We start from the raw sequence: 19,136 nt of genomic DNA on the forward strand, positions 1-19,136 counted from the left end.
TCTTTTTGCTCTCAATCTCATCTGAAGAAATCTTATCCAGTTCAATTATCCCAGCTGACATTTTGATAGTTTCAGTAGACATCAAATTAAAAACAAAGCTGAATTAAAGAAGAGGCCAGTTTTAGTTCAGCTTTCCCAAACTTGCAGTTTGAAAATAACTTCCTATCACAAAAAAAAACCAACAGTCTCCCCAGACTGGAAAAGTCCAAAATGTTCAGGTTCTTTTTTCGTTAAATCAATGACAGAAAAACTGTATTTCCATGAATCTGCTCTTCCAGCTCTGGAGCATCTGACAAATATTGCAGCTCTTCTCTAAAACCAAAAGCTACTACTTTTAAAAGTTCTTCTGTTCTTGCAGTGACAACAACATTATGATATTTCTGAATAGCTGCCAGAAAAACAGCAAGGGTAAGCAGAGACATTTGTCTGCCTGCTGAGTTGTGGACTTCCTAACTTTAAGAGTCCAACTCACATTTTTTTCCCCACTGGTCCAGCTGGGAGTGGCTAATACCAGAGGGAACAAGGACATCCCAATCCATTCTGGCATCCTGCCTTGTTACTCGTGCCACAGTTATGCTTCCTTAGTGAACCCTCAAGTCATTGTCTGGGGTGTGTGCAGGAGGATAAATCACTAAAATCTACGCAATTCCTTGAAAATTAGTGAGAAATGCTTCTCAGTTTCTCCACTTACTATTTTAGAGCATAAAAATGCTTCTTTCTAGGAAAATATTAAGGGCAATACTAAGGGAAGTGGTTTAATCTTTCAAGCTTTTTTATTATTATTTTCATTTCCTTAAATGCAATTAAATCTCACCAGAAGTCAGAACATGGAAATGATCCATCCCTTTCTAAGCTGTCCCAGCAGACTGTGAGCACTCTAAGCAGTGCCAAAGGAGTCACCCCCTTGGACATGTTGGGAGGCTTGGAGAGCAGCCAGGCAGGGGCAAGGGGATGCTCTCTTCATTGAGAGGCTTGGAATCACTCTGCCAACCCAGAAATTCCTTAAAAATAACACAGATCATAAAGCATGAACTATTTATGGGGAAAATTGCCAAACCTGAGCTACAGAAAAGGTGATGTGCAATTTGCCAGCTATTAGCTTTCTATCCCTTTCTTATTTTCTCTTTACACAGTGAGAAAGAGAAGTGAAAAAATGCAGAGGAAAAGAAAAGATCTATGCAGCCATGCAGCTTTAACTAAACAGTCCCTTGTCCTGCAAAAACACGACAAATCCAAAATCCTAAACTCGACTTGAAAAACATTGAAATGTCTGGTTTAAAAATAAGTCAGCTTTTAAACTGAGTTGCTGATTATCCTCAACAATCTCAGTTCAAGCAGGGAGCAGGTGGAGGTTCCATGTGCTAGCACTAGAAACATATCCTCAAATAGGACCCAGTTATATTAAAAAAAAATTACATCTATTTACCAGCAGGATACTTCTTTAAATATTTAAGGGAATGTCTGTGAGGTAATATCTAGATGGATTATGATCACAGCAAGGAACCCAACAGTGAGGCAAAAGGGCTAATACTAATAAGTAGAGAAACACAGAAATGGGACTGTAAAAATCAATCACAGGGGAAGCTTACCAAGGAGACCAGAAATATGTGACAGTCCTGTTTTCATTTCACTTCAATTAATGCACATCAGGGGCAGGAAAAGCTTGGTGCAAGTGTCACAACACTAAACAAAACTTTAGAAAGGGTTATATAACAGGAAAAACAAACAAGTGTGTCATTTGGAAGGCAAACCCAGCATGGCTTACACCAAGAAAAAGAAACGGGAAAATATCAGACAAAATCCACTGCATCTTTTTTTAAATAGTCCTTTATTCCAGTTCTTCTTAAATATGTAAAGTCTGGTTATGTCATTATTGCTGGCTGAAGTAATCTTACTTGGCCTTTTGAAAGAAACATCCCCAAATGAAAATGTTGGTTGCTAAATTTTTCAGAAATTTTACAGGAGGTAACAGCCCTATCAATTTACACTACAAAAAAAAAATCACTTAAATTGCACTTCTCTACTCATAAAAATTTAAAAATGCATTTTCCATGGAGTTGTTACATAAATGAGTCCAGTGTGGCAAAACTTGTAAAGAAAGGAGCAGCTTAATCCTCTAAAGGCAGAACATCACAAATGCCCAGAGGGTGGATCATTTGTCCAATATTCAGTGTCCCAAGAACCTTATCTTAGCTTTTGCTGGATTCTGTTTACTTTTCCTGGATATGTGAGCAGTTCCACCTCCTGTACAAACCTTTATCTGAAGGGTTTAAGTTTCTCCAGTAACATAATTATCAATGTGATCATTTTTTTTCTCATTATTATGATGCTGCTGTTAAGTTTCCCATGTAACTCTGAATATGTAAATCAGTCAAGGGCATGCTGAGTCTTCAGCAATCTGTGACTGTGTGACACCCTGGTCACTCAAACCAAGGCTCTTTTGCTCTGGGTAGGGGCAAAGGAGAAAAATCCCAACCAGATATTCTAAAGAGGTAAAAATACACAAAAGTTTGCTGGCAAACTATAGAAAATTAAGAATATTGGCAAAAGAGTAAATACAACATGACATCACTTATCACAGCATAGACTTAGCCCATTAAACATAGAAAACCCTATAGCCCATTTGATGTTACATTCTGTGAGAAAAGGGTTAGAAGAAAAGAAGAAAAACAAAAAGACTGGAAAGATACAGAAAGACAGATATAGCTACCAACTCCTGGGTTCCAGCAATGTAAGGCTCCAAGATGAAGGGAGGGTTAAAGCCAACCAACTCTGCTGCAGAGTAAGGGACATACTTAAAAGGTGAGGAAATATCTCAGTAATTTCAGTGTTTTCTCACATTTTGTACATTTCTGTGTTAAGGAAACTTCCCATTCTGACCACTCAGGAAGTAGTCTTGCAGTCACACTCCCACTACCAGAGACTTTAACTGATGGGACTGAAGCCTCTCCACAGTGGGCAATGCCAGGGAGCCTTGTGGGTGCTTTGGTTGACTCCCTACACACCCCACTCTCACACAGTCACACCAGGTCTCCTTACCTGTTCAACACCAGATTTTCCACAATGTATTTCAAACTGTTCCATTAAGCAACTTAGTCATGCCAGAGAGACACAGAAACAGCTTGAGCTGGGTGCCTCTGGGGAAGGACCCTAAACAGACAAACCCCTTGGCTTTTAAGTCCTCCATTCTTGCTGTGTCCATCCACCTAGGTGGCACCTCTGGTCTTCATGCCCTTTGCTATCCAGCTCCTGTCGTGTCTCTCCGTGTATTCCTCATGTAGAGGAATACAATACTCTCAGCAGAGGGAAAGGCCAGCAGCAGCAGCATTATGTCCAGAAACCTTTTATGCAGAAGAAATTCAGTGGAAGTATTCAATGTTGGAACTCTACTCCAAATTTTGAACCTGGGGGGTCCCTTTCCTTAGGAAGGGAAATAACTATTCCTATTGCTGCTGCTGCTGCCCATCAGAGATAAAGGCCATCAAGATGTTTCTGTCCTGAAAACTTTGTGGGAGCAATTCTTGGACATATTAATTATTGGATATGTTATTCAGATTTTGATGGCAGGCTCTTGGATGTGTTTGAAAGTGCTTTACCATGGGAAAGAAAGTGTCCAGCCCTAGTATTAGAAAGCTACAGCTTTCTAACCTGGCACAGCTTTCTAACCTGGCACACTTCTGTGGAAGCAAGCTCTGGATTGCATTCAATAGCTGAGTGCAGCTACAAATTTCATTTGTTGAAATTAAAACCAAGCACATTTCTGTCCTGACACATTTTGTTTGAGTTATTAACTTTGGATCTGCACTTTGAGCTGCTCAGCTAGCTGTGGTACATTTCCTGGTTTTGCAAATAAACATTGCCATCTCGTGGAACTGTTGAATGGTGACAGAGGGAGACAAAAAGCCAAGAGCTTTTTCTCCTAGCACCTTTGTGTGGGAGCAGTAAACGAAGGCATTCAATTTTGGATCCTGGTTCTGCAAGACTGAAAGAACAAGATCCTGCATACGTCTGGGAAGGAAAGGGAATGGTCTTATTGTTGGCAGTGCAGTTTGTAGGCTGAAAAAGAAGGGTTCAATCCAGCTCAACTTGCTCTTTCTTCTGGGAACTTTTTCTGTGGGACTAGTTGCTGAATGTTTTTAGTTTTTAATTTTGTAACTGGTCTCTGCAAGAAAATCTACAAGTGTATGTAGGGCTGAAGATGAAAACACATAGACCTGTGTGTCGTGCAGTTTATAAGCTGTGAGAGGAAAGTGAAAAGCTCTGGATTTTTGTTCTAGGACATTTAGTATGGTAACACTTTACTAGACCTTTTAAGTTTTGAAGCTAAGCTCTGCAACAGTACATGCAGTTCAGTAGGAAACAGCATAGCTTCGTTGCATGTCTAACTAGCTTTTTCTAGCTCTCTTCCTTCTCTCCTTTTGTCTTACTCTGTGCCTCTCTTTCTTTTCCTACTTCTCTTTGCCTGGACCTTTGGGGAAAATAGCATTTCGTACATCTCAAGGTTTTTCCCAGTTGGGCTAAGTTTATGCTAGGTAAATGCTAAATTAACACTGAGTACTGCTAGGATAAGTAGTAGAATGTTGAATTCTGTGTTGTATTTCACTCTTTGCCAAAGATGGTTGATTTTTGAGCTTCTGCTTTTGCTATTCTTGCCAGTAAGCTGTAGTGTGATTTTCACCTCTTGCCTATATCTGGTGGGGATTTCTCCTTTGCTCTAAGAGAGAGCAATAGAACCCTGAGTTAAACCAGTGGATCTCAGTGTCCAGGGCTTAACAGGTGGACAGTCAGATCCAGACACATCTCAGTGAGATTAAGGACCTGATCAACAATCAGTAAAGGGAAAAATTCTGTTGCTGGATTGACATCTACAAAGGTTTTGATCAGATTCTGACTGTGTCCTAAACTAGGAACTGACTAAGGGTTAGAGATATTATTTTACTACCATGCAAATATTACTTCTAATGAAGAAACTGAGGAGGGAGTTTGACATTGCCTGCTACAGCTGTTCTTGGGCTCAGTCAGTGGTCAGGGGGGCAGTCCCTGGCTGCACCTTATCCTGAAAAGTGGGGTCAGCCCTGTCCTCTCCAGTTCCCTGGATGCTCCTTTGTATCCCTGCTCCTGCCAAGGCTCCTTGCGTCATTCTAGGGGTTAAAGTGACATAAGGCAAATGCACAGTAACTGTTGCTCTAACAGAGTAAAAAGTATAGCTGGAAGCACCTTATCAAGACAAGAATTGGCTCACTGGAGCACTGGATTGTGTAGTGGCAGTCACAGTGATTTGTTCCCAGATCTTTATTTACCATTTAAAAGACAAGATGACAGCCAGCTGCTGGCTCTGTGAGAAGGCTGTGTTTGCAAAAGGCTCTGCACGTGGTAAAAGAGTATTCTTAAATATATTAATGACCAAAACATTGTAGCAATAATATCAGCTCCTTCCAGGGTGTGGAGGGTCACCTCACAAACAGGGACAGAGACACAGTACAGGTGTTTCATGCATTCTTTGCCTCTGTCTTCAACACTCACTCCACCCTTCCCAGTGAAAAACATGGATTAACCCATTGGACACTTCAGAGCCCAGAACAGTGCAAGCCCTGCTCAGCAACAACCAAAGCCTCCCTGTGCTATCCACCACATCCCATCCTGAATCCAAACCCAGCTCTGTGCCACTTACTGAGTAGAAAGGAACCCTATCCCAGTCAAATCCAGACCAGTGCAAACACTCACACAGCTCTTGGGAGAAATCATAGTTTATTTAACACCTTCTGCTCCTCAGATCTGACCTGCCACCACATACACATTCCTCGTGTTTGGTGGCCGTCTTGGGGCAGCTTCCCGGAGATGGAGGAACCTCCTGGGTCTCTTGGGGCTCGTCTCTGCCACCAAGCACAGGGTGTTCCCAGTTGGCACAGCCGGCACAGCGTCCTGGGAGCCGTGGGGTGACAGCTGGGGGCTCCAGGATACTTTCTGCTGCACCACTTGCTCCTCTAGAGAATGCTTCACAGGATCAGGCTGCGCTGCCATTTCTCCTTCTGGGCTTTCCCTGGCCACGTCAGTGCTGAGGAATGCACCGGGGTGGTTGATGTCCTTGGCTCCAAGGGAGCTGGCAGAGCTGTCCATGGAGTAACTGCTGTACTCAGACCAGCAGGTCTCACTGAGCCTCGGGGAGGGAGGGAGGCTTTGATGACTGAGGCTCTCTGAGGGAATGGAGGCTCCTGGAAGGTGCTGATTTTCCAAGGGCTGAAGGTTTTCATAAACAGGGAGGCTTTCAGACAGAGGGAGGATCTCAGAGGGCAGGAAGCTGTCGGAGGGTGTGGAAGGCCTTGAAAGGTCAAGGCTCTCAGAGGGATGAAGTTTCTCACAGACAGGGAGGCTCTCAGTGGGAAGAAGGCTCTCGGAATCAGAGAGGCTCTCGGAGGGAAGAAGGTTCTTGGAATCGCAGACGCTCTCAGAGGGATGAAGGTTGTCACAGACAGGGAAGTTCTCAGAGGGAAGAAGGTTGTCGTAGATGGGGAGGCTTTCAGGGGGAATAAGGGTCTCAGAATCTGGGAGGCTTTCAGAGTGAATAAGGTTCTCAGAATCCTGAAGGCTCTCAGAGGAAGGCAGGCTGTAGGCAAGAGGGAGGCTCTCGGCAGGCTGGAAGCTTTCAGAGAGAACGGAAGCTCTTGGAAGGTCAGTTCCTTCAGAGCAACACATGTTCTCTGCGATAGGCAGCCTCTCAGGGGGAGAGAGCCCCTTGGAAGGAGGTAGGCTGCCAGATTGCTGGAAGCTGTCACAGACAACGGAAGCTCTTGGAAGGTCAATTCCTTCAGAGCAATGCTTGTTCTCTGAGACAGAGAGGCTCTCAGCAGGAGAGAACCCCTTGGAAGGAGGGAGGTTCTCAGAGGGCTGGAGCTTCTCACATGGCTGGAGGCTGTCAGAGGCAGTGGAGGCTCCCGGCAGGATGGCAGATCTCTGACAGCCTGATGTTCTCTTGTGGGTGAAGGATCTCCGATGGAAGGAAATCCTTGAAAGGGTGGGAGCTCTCCCAGGGATGCAGATCCTAGGTGTGAGCAGCCTCTTGAAGTGACGGAGGCTCCTGGAGGAGCTGCACGAGCCACAGCAGGGCAGGTGGCCTCGCTTCACCAGCTTCTCCAGTTGTGCCCACAACACCTTCCACATCCCAGAATAAAGTGGCTCACGTGTCCCATTGCATGCCCACAGCAACAGCATCATTTCCTGCAGCTGCTGGGCCACAGCCAGGCAGGGGCCACAGCTGCAGGGGCTGTCCAGGGGGCTGGTGGGAGCACGTGGCTGCTTGCCAGGGGTCACCCGAGGCCGGGAGTACCTGGGAGCCACAAGGGCTCCTCGGCTCCTCCGTGAGCCTCTGGGCAGAACCCCAGCATGCTTACGATTCTTTACGACACTTCCATGCTGCCTCCATGGCATCCAGTGGCCAACGGCCCACCAGATAGCCACAGCGGCCAGCAGCAGGAAAAGTGCAGACATGACGACACCGACGGCGCTCATGGCTCCAGGGCGTAGCATCGCGACTGCACTGGCAGCTGCGCCTGCTGGCCCCTCTTATATAGCTGAGGCACGGCTTTGTGACCTCACAGTGCCGTGGGCCAGCAGAGCCCTGTGACATCGCAGCCTTGCCTCGCACCAGTCGGAATTTACCCGTGAGATTTTGCATCTGCAATGAAACCCACAGTGAAAAGCAGGATTATAATCAATGAAAGAAATTATTCTGAACACCAGGAGAAGATGTTCTTATTTTGAAACATCAATTGTGTACAATAAGGGAATTGCATATAATATGTAACTAACTATACTTTTGCTTGTATAGCTAAATGTATTGTTGCCTGAATGGTCATTGTCTGTTGGACTGCCTTGTCATTGTTTACTAGCAGCCAATCTTAATAAGCACGGTAACTATGAAGAGGTATAAGAGCAGCAGCAGAGAATAATAAAAAACCTTTACTTCTTATGGCTCTGGATTACAAGTGTGTGTCTCATTATGTGTGTCTCAAAAAAGGGACGGGTTTGTGAGAGCAGAGCAGAGAATGGACAAATCAGCTTCAGCAGGGAGACAGCTCCATCCTTATCTGTACAGAATATAGTAGAAATGTAACCCAGCATTGAACCCAAAGCCTGTGGCAATAATTCATGGCAATAATTGCAATTTCTTCTCCTGAGGTTTCTGGCAAAGGTAGACCCAGAATATCTTTGGGCCCAGGCAGAAGGAGAAGCAGCAAATGGAGTTGGGAGAGTTTCTGTGAGTCCCTACGAGATCACGATTTTCTCAAATACTTCCCAATAAGTCTGAATAGGAAAACATGGTAACATTTTTCACATGAGGTTTTTGTGTCAAAAAAACAAGATGATTTGATGAGAGATTGTGGGAGGTTGGGGGCATTGGAATTTTTTCTCCAACTCTGTTACTAAGCAACAAATAATTGGCTGATTAGAGCCATCAAGTCTTTTGTAAGAGACAAAAGGGTGTGCTAGGTGGGGCAGGGGAAGGAAGCAGCCAGCCCTTTGAGACTGGCACTCGTTCTGTCAGACATCTGGAGGAAAGGGACTGCTCTTCGCTTCTGGCTGCAACCGCAGGAGATCCAACTGTGCTCTGTCTTCTCCTCCTGACTGGGTGAGCTTTGATTCAACCTCTTTCCCACTGGGAAGCGCACGTTTTCCCAGATGCATTTCTCACAGCAGCTGCCGGGGAGTCCGGCTGTCCCTGCCACCCACCCTGCTTCCACCGCACGAGACCGTGGTGTCTGCCATGACTGCAGAGTCCTTGCTGCCTCGCTGGCTAGCCGGGGAGAGTCAGCCCTTGCCCCCCTGCCGCCCCGCTTTTGCTGCTCCGAGCTGCCTGCCTTCTTCTCAGCCCTCCGCCATCACCAGCTGCCTGAGGCTGACCTGACCCTGCGCCACAGCGCCACCTGCAGCCGCTCAGCAGTCATCGCACCTGCCCTGCCCGGCTGGGAGCTCAACAGCGCCCCTGCTGCTCACGACAGTGATTACACCCCACGGGAAAAGGCTTGGCAGCTCAAAAGTCATCTGCTATTGGTTTTCTGGTTCTATTTGTGGTTGCTATTATTGTTATTGCTTGTTTATAGATACTAGTAAAGAACTGTTATTCCTTTTCCCATACCTTTCCCTGAAAGCCCTTGATTTCAAAATTAAAATAATTTGGAGGGAAGGGAGATCACATTCTCTGTCCTAAGGGAGGGTTATACCTCTCTTAGCAGGCACCTGTCTTTCAAACCAAGACAGAGATTTGTTGAAACCTAGAAATGTGCTGATGTTAATACTTTTGATAGAAGCAAAGCATCTGCATACACTTGTCAGAAGACTGTGAATGGTAAGTGAGGAGCTGAATGACACAAGCAAGAAAACATCTGGGCATGTGATTTGATTTTACAAGGTGTTACAGGTTGCTGTCTCAAATGTCCACATGTCAGTAGAGCTGGATCAATATCCTTCAGTGGAAAGGGAAGGTTGTCTTGTGTTCCTAGCTTCACAATAGCTTGAGTTTTGCCCAAGGAAGGGTGTGCTGGTTTTGCTGCTGTGTTCAGCCAGAATAGTGCTGTTGGGTAGCTCCTGGAAGAAGCAGCAGGAGCCTGGATTTCTGTCCCTTGGATTGCCTTGCTGTCCAAGACAAGGACTAAAGCTGAGTGCCAGAGCTCCAGGCACTGCCTTGAAAGTCAGGAGTGACTGGCATCTTATGTCCTGGTTCTGCTTAGGAGATTGCTCAGGTGTACACCTAATGGTTTTTTTCTATCCTTTGACTTTCTGGGTGGAAGTAAAAGCATCCTTCATCTCCCTGCTTTCTGTAATTCCAGGATCAGTCATTACTCTGTTATGGCAGCTAATTATTCTCTGGAATGGGCAGAGGAAATGCTGCCTGAAGTGTGGTTCCACAGCAGATGTGAGCAAGCTTTCTGTAGAGGTTCAAACAGCTTGTGACTTACTGAAATATTGAGGCCTGAGCAACAGCCTTGAGCTGAACTTGAGCTCTGGGTGAACCTTCAAACTAGGTGTTGTATGTGTGTTCTCTCATTAATGAAATGTACAGGGTCATTATTGCAAGGATCTCGGTATCTGCTCATTAACAAAACGTGTATTGACCTTTCTGTATTGAGAAGCTCCACAAGGCCCTGAAATCAGCCCTAGGGACTTGCTGGGAGGTCCATGGTCTAAGGCAACTCCCTGGGATGCTCCCTGAGCCCTGGCCAGGCTTTGGGAGAAACCCAGAAGGAGGCTGAAGCCAGATGTTCCCACACTGGAAGTTGTGTGATCTTGTTTATTGCACACTGCCCAAGCTGGGCTCTGTCCCACCACAGTCAGAAGCTTCTTTGCCTGTGGGTGGATTAACCTGCAGGAATTCCCAGTTCTGGCAGGGGCCCTCCAGTGCTTGGCTGTGACAAGGGCTGTGAAATACTGTTCACAACCCTGATATGTCTGCTTGGGCTGCTCAGGGATGTGACACTGAATATCCTACAGAAAATGATTGGCCACGACCCAAAGGTCAGTAGTGTGCTTTGTGAGATTGTATACAAGGAATAAAGGAGGAAGGGATGAAATTGGCTATTTTTACAGGGAAGCATGCTTAGAAGAGGAATGGCCTGAAGTTGAGTCGGGGGAGGCTTAGGGTGGATATTAGAAAGAGGTTCTTCCCCCAGAGGGTGGTTGGGCACTGGAACAGGATCCCCAGGGCAGTGGGCACTGCACCAAGCCTGGCAGAGCTCAAAGGAGTGATTTGAACAATGCTCTTGGGCACATGGTGTGACTCTTGGGGATGGTCCTGTGTGGGGCTGAGAGATGGACTCTGTGATCCTTGTGAATCCCTTCCAACTCAGCATATTCTGTGATTCTCCTGGATTCTTGAAGCCAGTCTTCATAGAATCCTGGAATGGTTTGGTTTGGAAGAGACCTGAAAGCTCATCTTGTTCCACATCCCTGCCATGGGCAGGGACACCTCCCAGTAGACCAGGTTTCTCCAGCCTGGCCTTGAACACTTCCAGAGATGGGACAGGTGAGCTGTGGTTTGGGCATAAGGAATTTAGAATGGGTAGAAAGGTGGTTCATCATCTCTGGTGCCTGGAACTGCTGATGGCTACCAGCTCCCATGGGATTGTGCCCCACCAGTGAAGTCCCCCCCAGCTCCCTAGTGTTACAAGGCCAAAAATGGCATTTGTGGAGCTCAAAAATCTCCAAAAGTGCACAACAATTGGACACAACAGGTGCAGTGTTGCTCTGTGGTTGCTCTGGGGAAACCCCAAAGCCCTGTGGCTACCTCAAGGTGAGATCATCTCCTCTGGGCAATTGCCTTGAAATTCAGAATCTCAGAGAAGAGATAACAACCCACTTTGGGCTTTGTCACTCTCCTGGGGCTCCAAGAGTTCCCAGATCACCAAATTGCATGGAATAACAAAGGTGTTTGCTGACAAAGGGTATATTTTCAGACTCCTTTCCGGAGTTCCAGGCAGGTGCACCTAACATTCACCTCCAAGAGCATCAGGAGGAAAGCAGAGAGTGCAGAGATGTAGGAGAAGATCATCCTGGAGAACCATGAGCAAGGACAGCGCATGCTGAGCCACCTATCTCCTCTTGTTTTCTCTTGTCAAGAAGAAACACCTTCTGTTTTCATCTCAGGTCCTACCTGGAGGCTCCTGGGCTCCAGTTCCTCATCATACTCCGGGTTTAGCACCAAATTCAGGTGATGCACAGCAGATGTGTGGTGAGGACACCCCGTTGGAATGCTTGCTCTGGAAACTTCTCCTCACTGACCACAAAGGGCTCCTGGATGAGGACTGGAATATTTCCTGTAAGGAACCCTTGCGGATCTTACCATTGCTGATATAAGGCACATCCAAAAGGTGATTTTTGAAATATTTTTCCCAAAATACTATTTTCAGGAGGAGGTTGCTGAGCTTTGGGTGTTGCACATTTTCATTTGAGGGCTGCAGGATCAGGGCAAAGAGCTGGGAGAATCTTTTAGAGCCAAAAGAGTGTGTCCAGGAGGGAGGGGAGGCTTCATTAGTCAGGAAGCTTTAGATGCCCCTGGATCCCTGGAAGTGTTCAAGGCCAGGTTGGAGGGGGCTTGGAACAACCTGGTCTAATGGAACATGTCCCTGCAAATGGAGTGGGGGTAGAATGAGATGGTCTGCAAGATCCCTTCCAACCCAAACACTTCTGGGATTCTGTAGAAAAGACAGACAAAGCAGGTGTTTGGAAAATGCCAACACAAGGAAGAATAATCAATTCTGTGCTGTCTTTTACAGCTTTTATTGGGTTTCTCCATGTTACAGGTTGTGCTGGATGATCTCAAAGTCCCAGAGTGAATACACACAGGGGATGAAAGGCAGCACCAAGGTAAAGCTACTCACGGCCGTGTAACCAACAGCTTCTTCCTAACTGTGCCTTGACTTCTGCCCAGGTTTTCCTAATTGATCTGTACCTAAACTCTCACTTTAGATCCTGTAGGGTTGTCTCCAAGCAGATCCCACTGGAAAGAGGGTTTTCCTCCTGGAAGAAATGTCCAGCAAGGAGTTCACAGAGAGAACACCCTTTGAAAGAATGTCAGGATGGAATTGCACCCAAGCAACAGAGTTCATTTTGGGAGGGTTCACCGAGGACCCAGTGACTCAGGTTGCCCAATTCCTGCTGTTCCTGCTCATTTACCTTGTCACCATCCTGGGAAACCTGGGGATGATTGCCTTGATCAGAGTCAGTCCCGTGCTCCGCTCCCCCATGTATTATTTCCTGGGCAACCTGGCATTTGTGAACCTCTGTACTTCTACCCTTGTCACCCCCAGGATGTTGGTTGGGGTTTTGTTGAGGAGGAAGGGAATCACTTATGCTGGGTGCATGGCTCAGGTGTCCAGTTTTGCCTTTTTAGTGATCAGTGAGTGCTCTCTGCTGGCCACGATGGCCTATGATCGCTACATGGCCATTTGCCACCCCCTGCTCTACCCCCTTGTCATGTCCCCAGAGCGCTGCTTCCGCCTGGTCACTGGGTGCTACCTCCTGGGGCTGACCAATGGTGTGGCACAAACCATCAGCATGACCAGCTTGTTCTTCTGTGGCTCCAGCACCATCCATCTGTTCTTCTGTGACATTTCTGTGCTGATCTCACTCTCCACCTCTAACAACATCTACAGCCTCATCATCCTGAGGACTTCAGCATATGTGTTTGGTGTTCCCAGCCCCCTGGTGGTCCTGGTGTCCTACATGGCCATCATCTCCACCATTCTGAGCATTAGATCAGCCCAGGGCAAGCGCAAAGCCTTCTCCACCTGTGCTTCCCACCTCATCACCGTCACCACCTTCTATGGGGCATTGATTTTCATGTACTTAATCCCCAAGTCACACACCTCCAGAACAGGAGATAAATGGGCTGCTGTGCTCTATACCATGGTGACCCCCATGCTGAACCCCTGGATCTACAGCCTGAGGAACCAGGAGGTGAAGGAGGCTTTGAGAAGACTCAGGGACATAAAATAAGCTTGGATGTTGTGACATAATGACTAAATAAAATGGAGATGCTGGTGATATCCTGGGAGGTTTGTTAAATATCTCAGAGGGACATTTTCGATGTCTTTTGCACTTTGACTTAGATGGTGTGCTGGTTGATTCAATATCAGCTGAGAGGAACCTTTTCACTCCTATTTTGGTGTTTGGATGAGGTTTGGAGCAGCCTGGTCTAGTGGAAGGTGTCCTTCCTCTTGGCAGGGCAGCAGAACTGGATGAGCCTTAAGGTCCCTTCCAACCCAAACCATTCCCAGATTCTGTGACAGATTTGGTGTTAATGTTTTGGTGCACAAGTATTGCATATGTGAAAAAAAGGAAAAATCCCCCAATTAGTGTATTTTCTCACCCTGTGCCAGGTCCATGCTGAAATCCAGAGTGATGGGGCTCTCCTAGAGAGATGGAATAACGAGGGATGGAGGAGAAGCTCCTCAGTTAGGTTAAATCAAGCCAGGATCAATGTAGTTTGCTGATTTATTAATGACACACAATTCACAGGCACTCAGGATCAGTCAGCTGAATCCTTTGTCCCCAAAGCCTATTGGTAATTCCCTTGTTAATATTTAATCCATCTGCCTGGATAAATCCCCCTGAACTATTCATGCTCCTGTTCCTCTCTTTTTGGCTCTGCTGACCCGCATGGCAGTCACCCCAAATGTCCTCAACTCATGTCCCCACATGTGGAGACAAAGTCCTCAAGTTACACCAGGAGAGGTTTAGGTTGGATAGAGGGAAAAATCCTCCATGGAAAAGGCTGTCCAGCTCTGGAACAGGCTGCCCAGGGCAGTGGTGGAATCCCCATCCCTGGAGGGATTTAAAAGCTGTGTGGATGTGGCACCTGGTGACATGGATTAGTGGTGGCCTTGGCAGTGCTGGGGGAATGGTTGGACTTGGTGATCCTAGAGGACTTTTCCAGCCTAACCAATTCCCTGACTCTGTGATCAGGACCATGAAGTGGGACCTCTGTGTGTAACTCCTGCTGTTCTCCCACCCTTCTGATCCTCTGTAACTGTCCTACTCATGGCATTGCTTAATTTAGGTGCAGGGAAGATTGTACATCTTTTCTTTCAATAAAATGAAATGTTGAAGGATGGCTTCAAGACCACGGTCACGGATCCTTAGAGGGCTTGTGTGAGCAAAGCCAGTGCTAGCTGAAGGAAGCCATACAGGCCAGAGCAGTAAGATAAATGCTGACAGGGCAGGAGCCCAAGGACAGAGTGCCCTTGAGCTCTGGGAAAGTACCATGGGAAAAGTACCGTAGAAAAACTTGAGATTAAGAAAAATTAGGAGGAACCCTGAAATTGTGAGGATGGAATGCAATGGTATGCAGATTGTAACCTTTGTGCTTAACCAATGAAATAGTGAGTAGTAAGTATAAGCATTTGTAACAGTATATAAGCCATGCATACAGTGAAATAAACGGAGCTTGCTTATCACTCATATTGAGTTGTCATCTTACTTCCCTCGCTGCCGGCAATGAAAGATTATTTTAATGTTTTATTTAAAACATCAAACCTCCATAAGTATTAAGAAAACATTAAGACACTTAAACGATAAACCCCAGAATAACTCTCCTTCTTCCAGGGCCTTACAACCATTGTTTGGTGATAAGATATTAAATAATTTTTTAAAATATTTAAAAAATATTTAATATCTGATTAATATTTTGAGAAGCCATTCAATGGCTTTGTTTCCAACTGGTCTTAACTTGACCATCACCTGACTTTTTAATACCAAGAGACCAATTTCCCTTTTTAATACCAAGAGACAAATTATATATTTCAGGAGATTATTTTAAATATTTTAAGATTAGATATATTTTTGAGAAAAAAAATTAAGTACAAGGTTTCTTTATACAGATAAAGAAATGTATATATTAAGACTTTCTACATATAAATCTGCATATATATATAATTACATATATACAAAGAAGTGGGACATAAAACCTCACGCTTCCATTGAACTTCCTGAAAGTAGTGGCGTTTATTTACCAGTGCAAGTCTCTTCCTTATGCAGCTATTTCCAAAGTCATTAATTTCCAAGGGAAATTTCCTGTGTACCACCACAGAGTGGGCAGTGACCAAACTCAAGGCCCAAGCATGCTCAGGGAGCAGAGAGTCATCATCTGGCATCTCCCATGGTTTCTGGTGGAATTTCCCACCACTGCTCTCTGTCCTGTCATTTGGATCATATTTTGGTTTTATTATTAAATTGGTTTTGCTTAGTTTTGGGTAATTGTGTGGTTTCCCCTCTAAAATAAATCATGAGGCACAGAGGAAGGAAGGAAGGAAGAACAAACGGTGGGAACTACAGTGAAACTGAGCCCAGAAGCCAACAGGAGAGGCAGGAATGCTGACCAGGAGCAAATATGGGGTAGAAAAATTTACAGCATCCCTGAATTATTTCGGCTGGAAAAGCCCTTTAAGATCATGGAGTTCAACTGCTAAGCCAGCAGTAACCCGTGTCTGAGCTCAGCCTGTAGGTGGGAATTTCATCTCAGGGGTGAGAGCTGAGAGCCTCTTGAATAGCCTAAAGGGGCTCCAGGAGAGCTGCAGAGGGACTCTGGACAAGGGTCTAGACTGACAGGATGAGGGGGAATAGCTTCACACTCTCAGAGCATTTAGATTGGGTATGGGGAAGAAATTCAGAGCATTTAGATTGGGTGTGGGGAAGAAATGTTTCCATGTGAGGCTGGGGAGGCCCAGGCACAGGTTGCCCAGAGAATCTGTGGCTGTCCCTGGATCCCTGGAAGAGTTCCAGGCCAGCTTGGACAGGGCTTGGAGCAGCCTGGGATAGTGGGAAGCATTCCTGCCCTTGGAAGTGGGTTGGAATGGGATGAGTTTTAAGGTCCCTCAACACAGTCACAATCCCACCACACTGACCCTGCAGCTCTTTGTCTCCTGGATGTGGCAAACAAAGCAGCTGGAGAAGTTCACTTTGTCTTTAACAAGGAAGAAAGTTTCTCCATGGTTTCCCCTTGCTAATTAGTCTCTCGTGGCTTGTTAAGAAGGATGACTGAAGTTGTTTAAACGCCCTCTGAGAAGCTTCCTTGATGATTAGGAAACTTTCTTGGCAAAGCCCAGAAGATCTTGTTAAGCTGATGATTCCTTGAAGGGTGGTTGGTCTCCCAGGATCACTTCTTGCTCTGGGGATGGAAACAGCATCACTTGTGGTGGAAATAGCCGTGAGCACCTGGATGGTGGCACCTGGAGCTCAGGGCCCACTGGTTGGATGGTGGTGGGATCTGGAGCTCAGACCTGCTGGTGGGCTTTCTTAATTCTTCCTTTCAACCTGACAATCTTAAACTGAAGGAGAGTGGACTTACATTGCCTGGTGGGGAGAAATTCCTCCCTGTGAAGGTGGTGAGGCACAGGTTTCCCAGAGAAGCTGTGGCTTCCCCATCCCTGGAAGTGTTGTAGGCCATGCTGGACAGGGCTTGGAGCAACCTGGTCTAGTGGAAGGTGTTCCTGCCCATGGCAGGGGGTTGGAATGGGATGAGCTTTAAATTCCCTTCCCACCCAACTTTGATATCAAAAGTCTCTCTCTTGCCAAGCCCTTTGTCATTTCATTACATTTATTCCAACTCTTTTAATCCAGTCCAGATCCACCTTTCCCAGGTAGTAGCCCCCAGCCCTAAAACATCTCTTCTCATGCTGTCTGTTTCCAGAAAGGATTGACACTGTTCACCATCTATTTACTTTTCAAAAGGAATTTATTTCTTTTTGTGGGGCACAATAAAAAGAGAATTGTCAAATATATTAATGGTAAAAAGAGAGCGTGGAAATAACATCAGCTTCTTCCAGAGTTTAGACGGTGATCTCACTAACAGGGACAGAGACACTGTACAGGTGTTAAATGCATTCTTACAGGTGTTTAGTGCATTCTTTGCCTCTGTCTTCAACACGCATCCCTCCATTCCCAGTGGCAAACATGTATTGTCCCATGGGACACTGCAAAGTCCTTGAGGTAGGCAAGCCCTGCTCAGCAGAAACCAAACCACCCCTGTGTGATCCACAGCATTCCCATCATGAATCCCAATCCAGCATGTGCCAGCTATTGGGAAGTCCTGAACCCTATCCCAGTCAAAACCAGAGCACTGGGAGCACCAGGAGCACTCCTTGGGAAATCCTGATTTCTGTAGAACAGAGGCATTGCAGAAGTTGTTGAGCTGCTAACAGAAACCTCTTCCTAGCCCTCAACAGCCATGTCTGGAGAGCTCCCAAGAGATAAAGAAGCTTTAACTCCCTTTGTCTCTGGAGAATCTTCTCAGGCACAGAGTAGTGGGTGTTTCCTATCGTCACTTCTGCATTGTCCAGGGAGCCATGGGGAGAACACTGGTGGCACCAAGAATCCCTTCTGATGTGCCTCATGCTCCAGGGAATGCTTCACTGCAACAGGCTGAGCTCCTGTTTTGACTTCCACACTTTTTCTGACCATGGGCATCTTCAGGGATGAGCCACGTTCACAGATCCCTGAGGGAGGCAGGGCTGTGACGGCACAAAGGGGCTGAGCACCAGCGTGAGGCGGGGCTGCCATGTCACAGGGCTCTGCTGGCCCACGGCACTGTGAGGTCACAAAGCCGTGCCTCAGCTATATAAGAGGGGCCAGCAGGCGCAGCTGCCAGTGCAGTCGCGATGCTACGCCCTGGAGCCATGAGCGCCGTCGGTGTCGTCATGTCTGCACTTTTCCTGCTGCTGGCTGCTGTGGCTATCTGGTGGGCCGTTGGCCACTGTATGCCATGGAGGCAGCATGGAAGTATCATAAAGAATCGTAAGCATGCTGGGGTTCTGCCCAGAGGCTCACAGAGGAGCCGAGGAGCCCCTGTGGCTCCCAGGTGCTCCAGGCCTCGGGTGACCCCTGGCAAGCGGCCACGTGCTCCCACCAGCCCCCTGCACAGCCCCTGCAGCTGTGGCCCCTGCCTGGCTGTGGCCCAGCAGCTGCAGGAAATGATGCTGTTGCTGTGGGCATGCAATGGGACACGTGAGCCACTTTATTCTGGGATGTGGAAGGTGTTGTGGGCACAACTGGAGAAGCTGGTGAAGCGAGGCCACCTGCCCTGCTGTGGCTCGTGCAGCTCCTCCAGGAGCCTCCGTCGCTTGAAGAGGCTGCTCACACCTAGGATCTGCATCCCTGGGAGAGCTCCCACCCTTTCCAGGATTTCCTGCCATTGGAGATCCTTCACCCACAAGAGAATATCAGGCTGTCAGAGATCTGCCATCCTGCCGGGAGCCTCCACTGCCTCTGACAGCCTCCAGCCATGCGAGAAGCTCCAGCCCTCTGAGAACCTCCCTCCTTCCAAGGGGTTTTCTCCTGCTGAGAGCCTCTCTGTCTCAGAGAACAAGCATTGCTCTGAAGGAATTGACCTTCCAAGAGCTTCCGTTCTCTGGGACAGCATTCAGCAATCTGAGAGCCTCCCTCCTTCCAAGGGGCTCTCTCCCCCTGAGAGGCTGCCTATCTCAGAGAACATGTGTTGCTCTGAAGGAATTGACCTTCCAAGAGCTTCCGTTGTCTGTGACAGCTTCCAGCAATCTGGCAGCCTACCTCCTTCCAAGGGGCTCTCTCCCCCTGAGAGGCTGCCTATCTCAGAGAACGTGTGTTGCTCTGAAGGAACTGACCTTCCAAGA

The 19,136-nt window shown here is 47.0% G+C and overlaps 2 protein-coding genes across 2 annotated transcripts in view; both read left to right on the forward strand.

Moving 5' to 3' along the window:
• LOC146436769 (proto-oncogene Mas-like) overlaps positions 1-19,136 on the forward strand; it is a 107,991-nt gene that overhangs the window by 14,522 nt on the left and 74,333 nt on the right. The gene's annotated exons all lie outside the window — the stretch shown is intronic.
• On the forward strand, positions 12,562-13,488 carry LOC146436771 (olfactory receptor 5AN6-like). Its single transcript, XM_085063896.1, has one exon. The coding sequence runs from the start codon at positions 12,562-12,564 to the stop codon at positions 13,486-13,488; it is 927 nt and encodes a 308-aa protein (XP_084920022.1).

The sequence above is a fragment of the Lichenostomus cassidix genome, chromosome 5 (assembly GCF_008360975.1).
Source record: "Lichenostomus cassidix isolate B80296 chromosome 5, HeHo_3.0, whole genome shotgun sequence".
Taxonomy (NCBI): Eukaryota; Metazoa; Chordata; class Aves; order Passeriformes; family Meliphagidae; genus Lichenostomus; species Lichenostomus cassidix.

What these genes read in the sequence shown, in the direction of transcription:
- LOC146436771 (XM_085063896.1), top strand. Translation starts at nt 12,562, where the DNA reads ATGTCAGGATGGAATTGCACCCAAGCAACAGAGTTCATTTTGGGAGGG.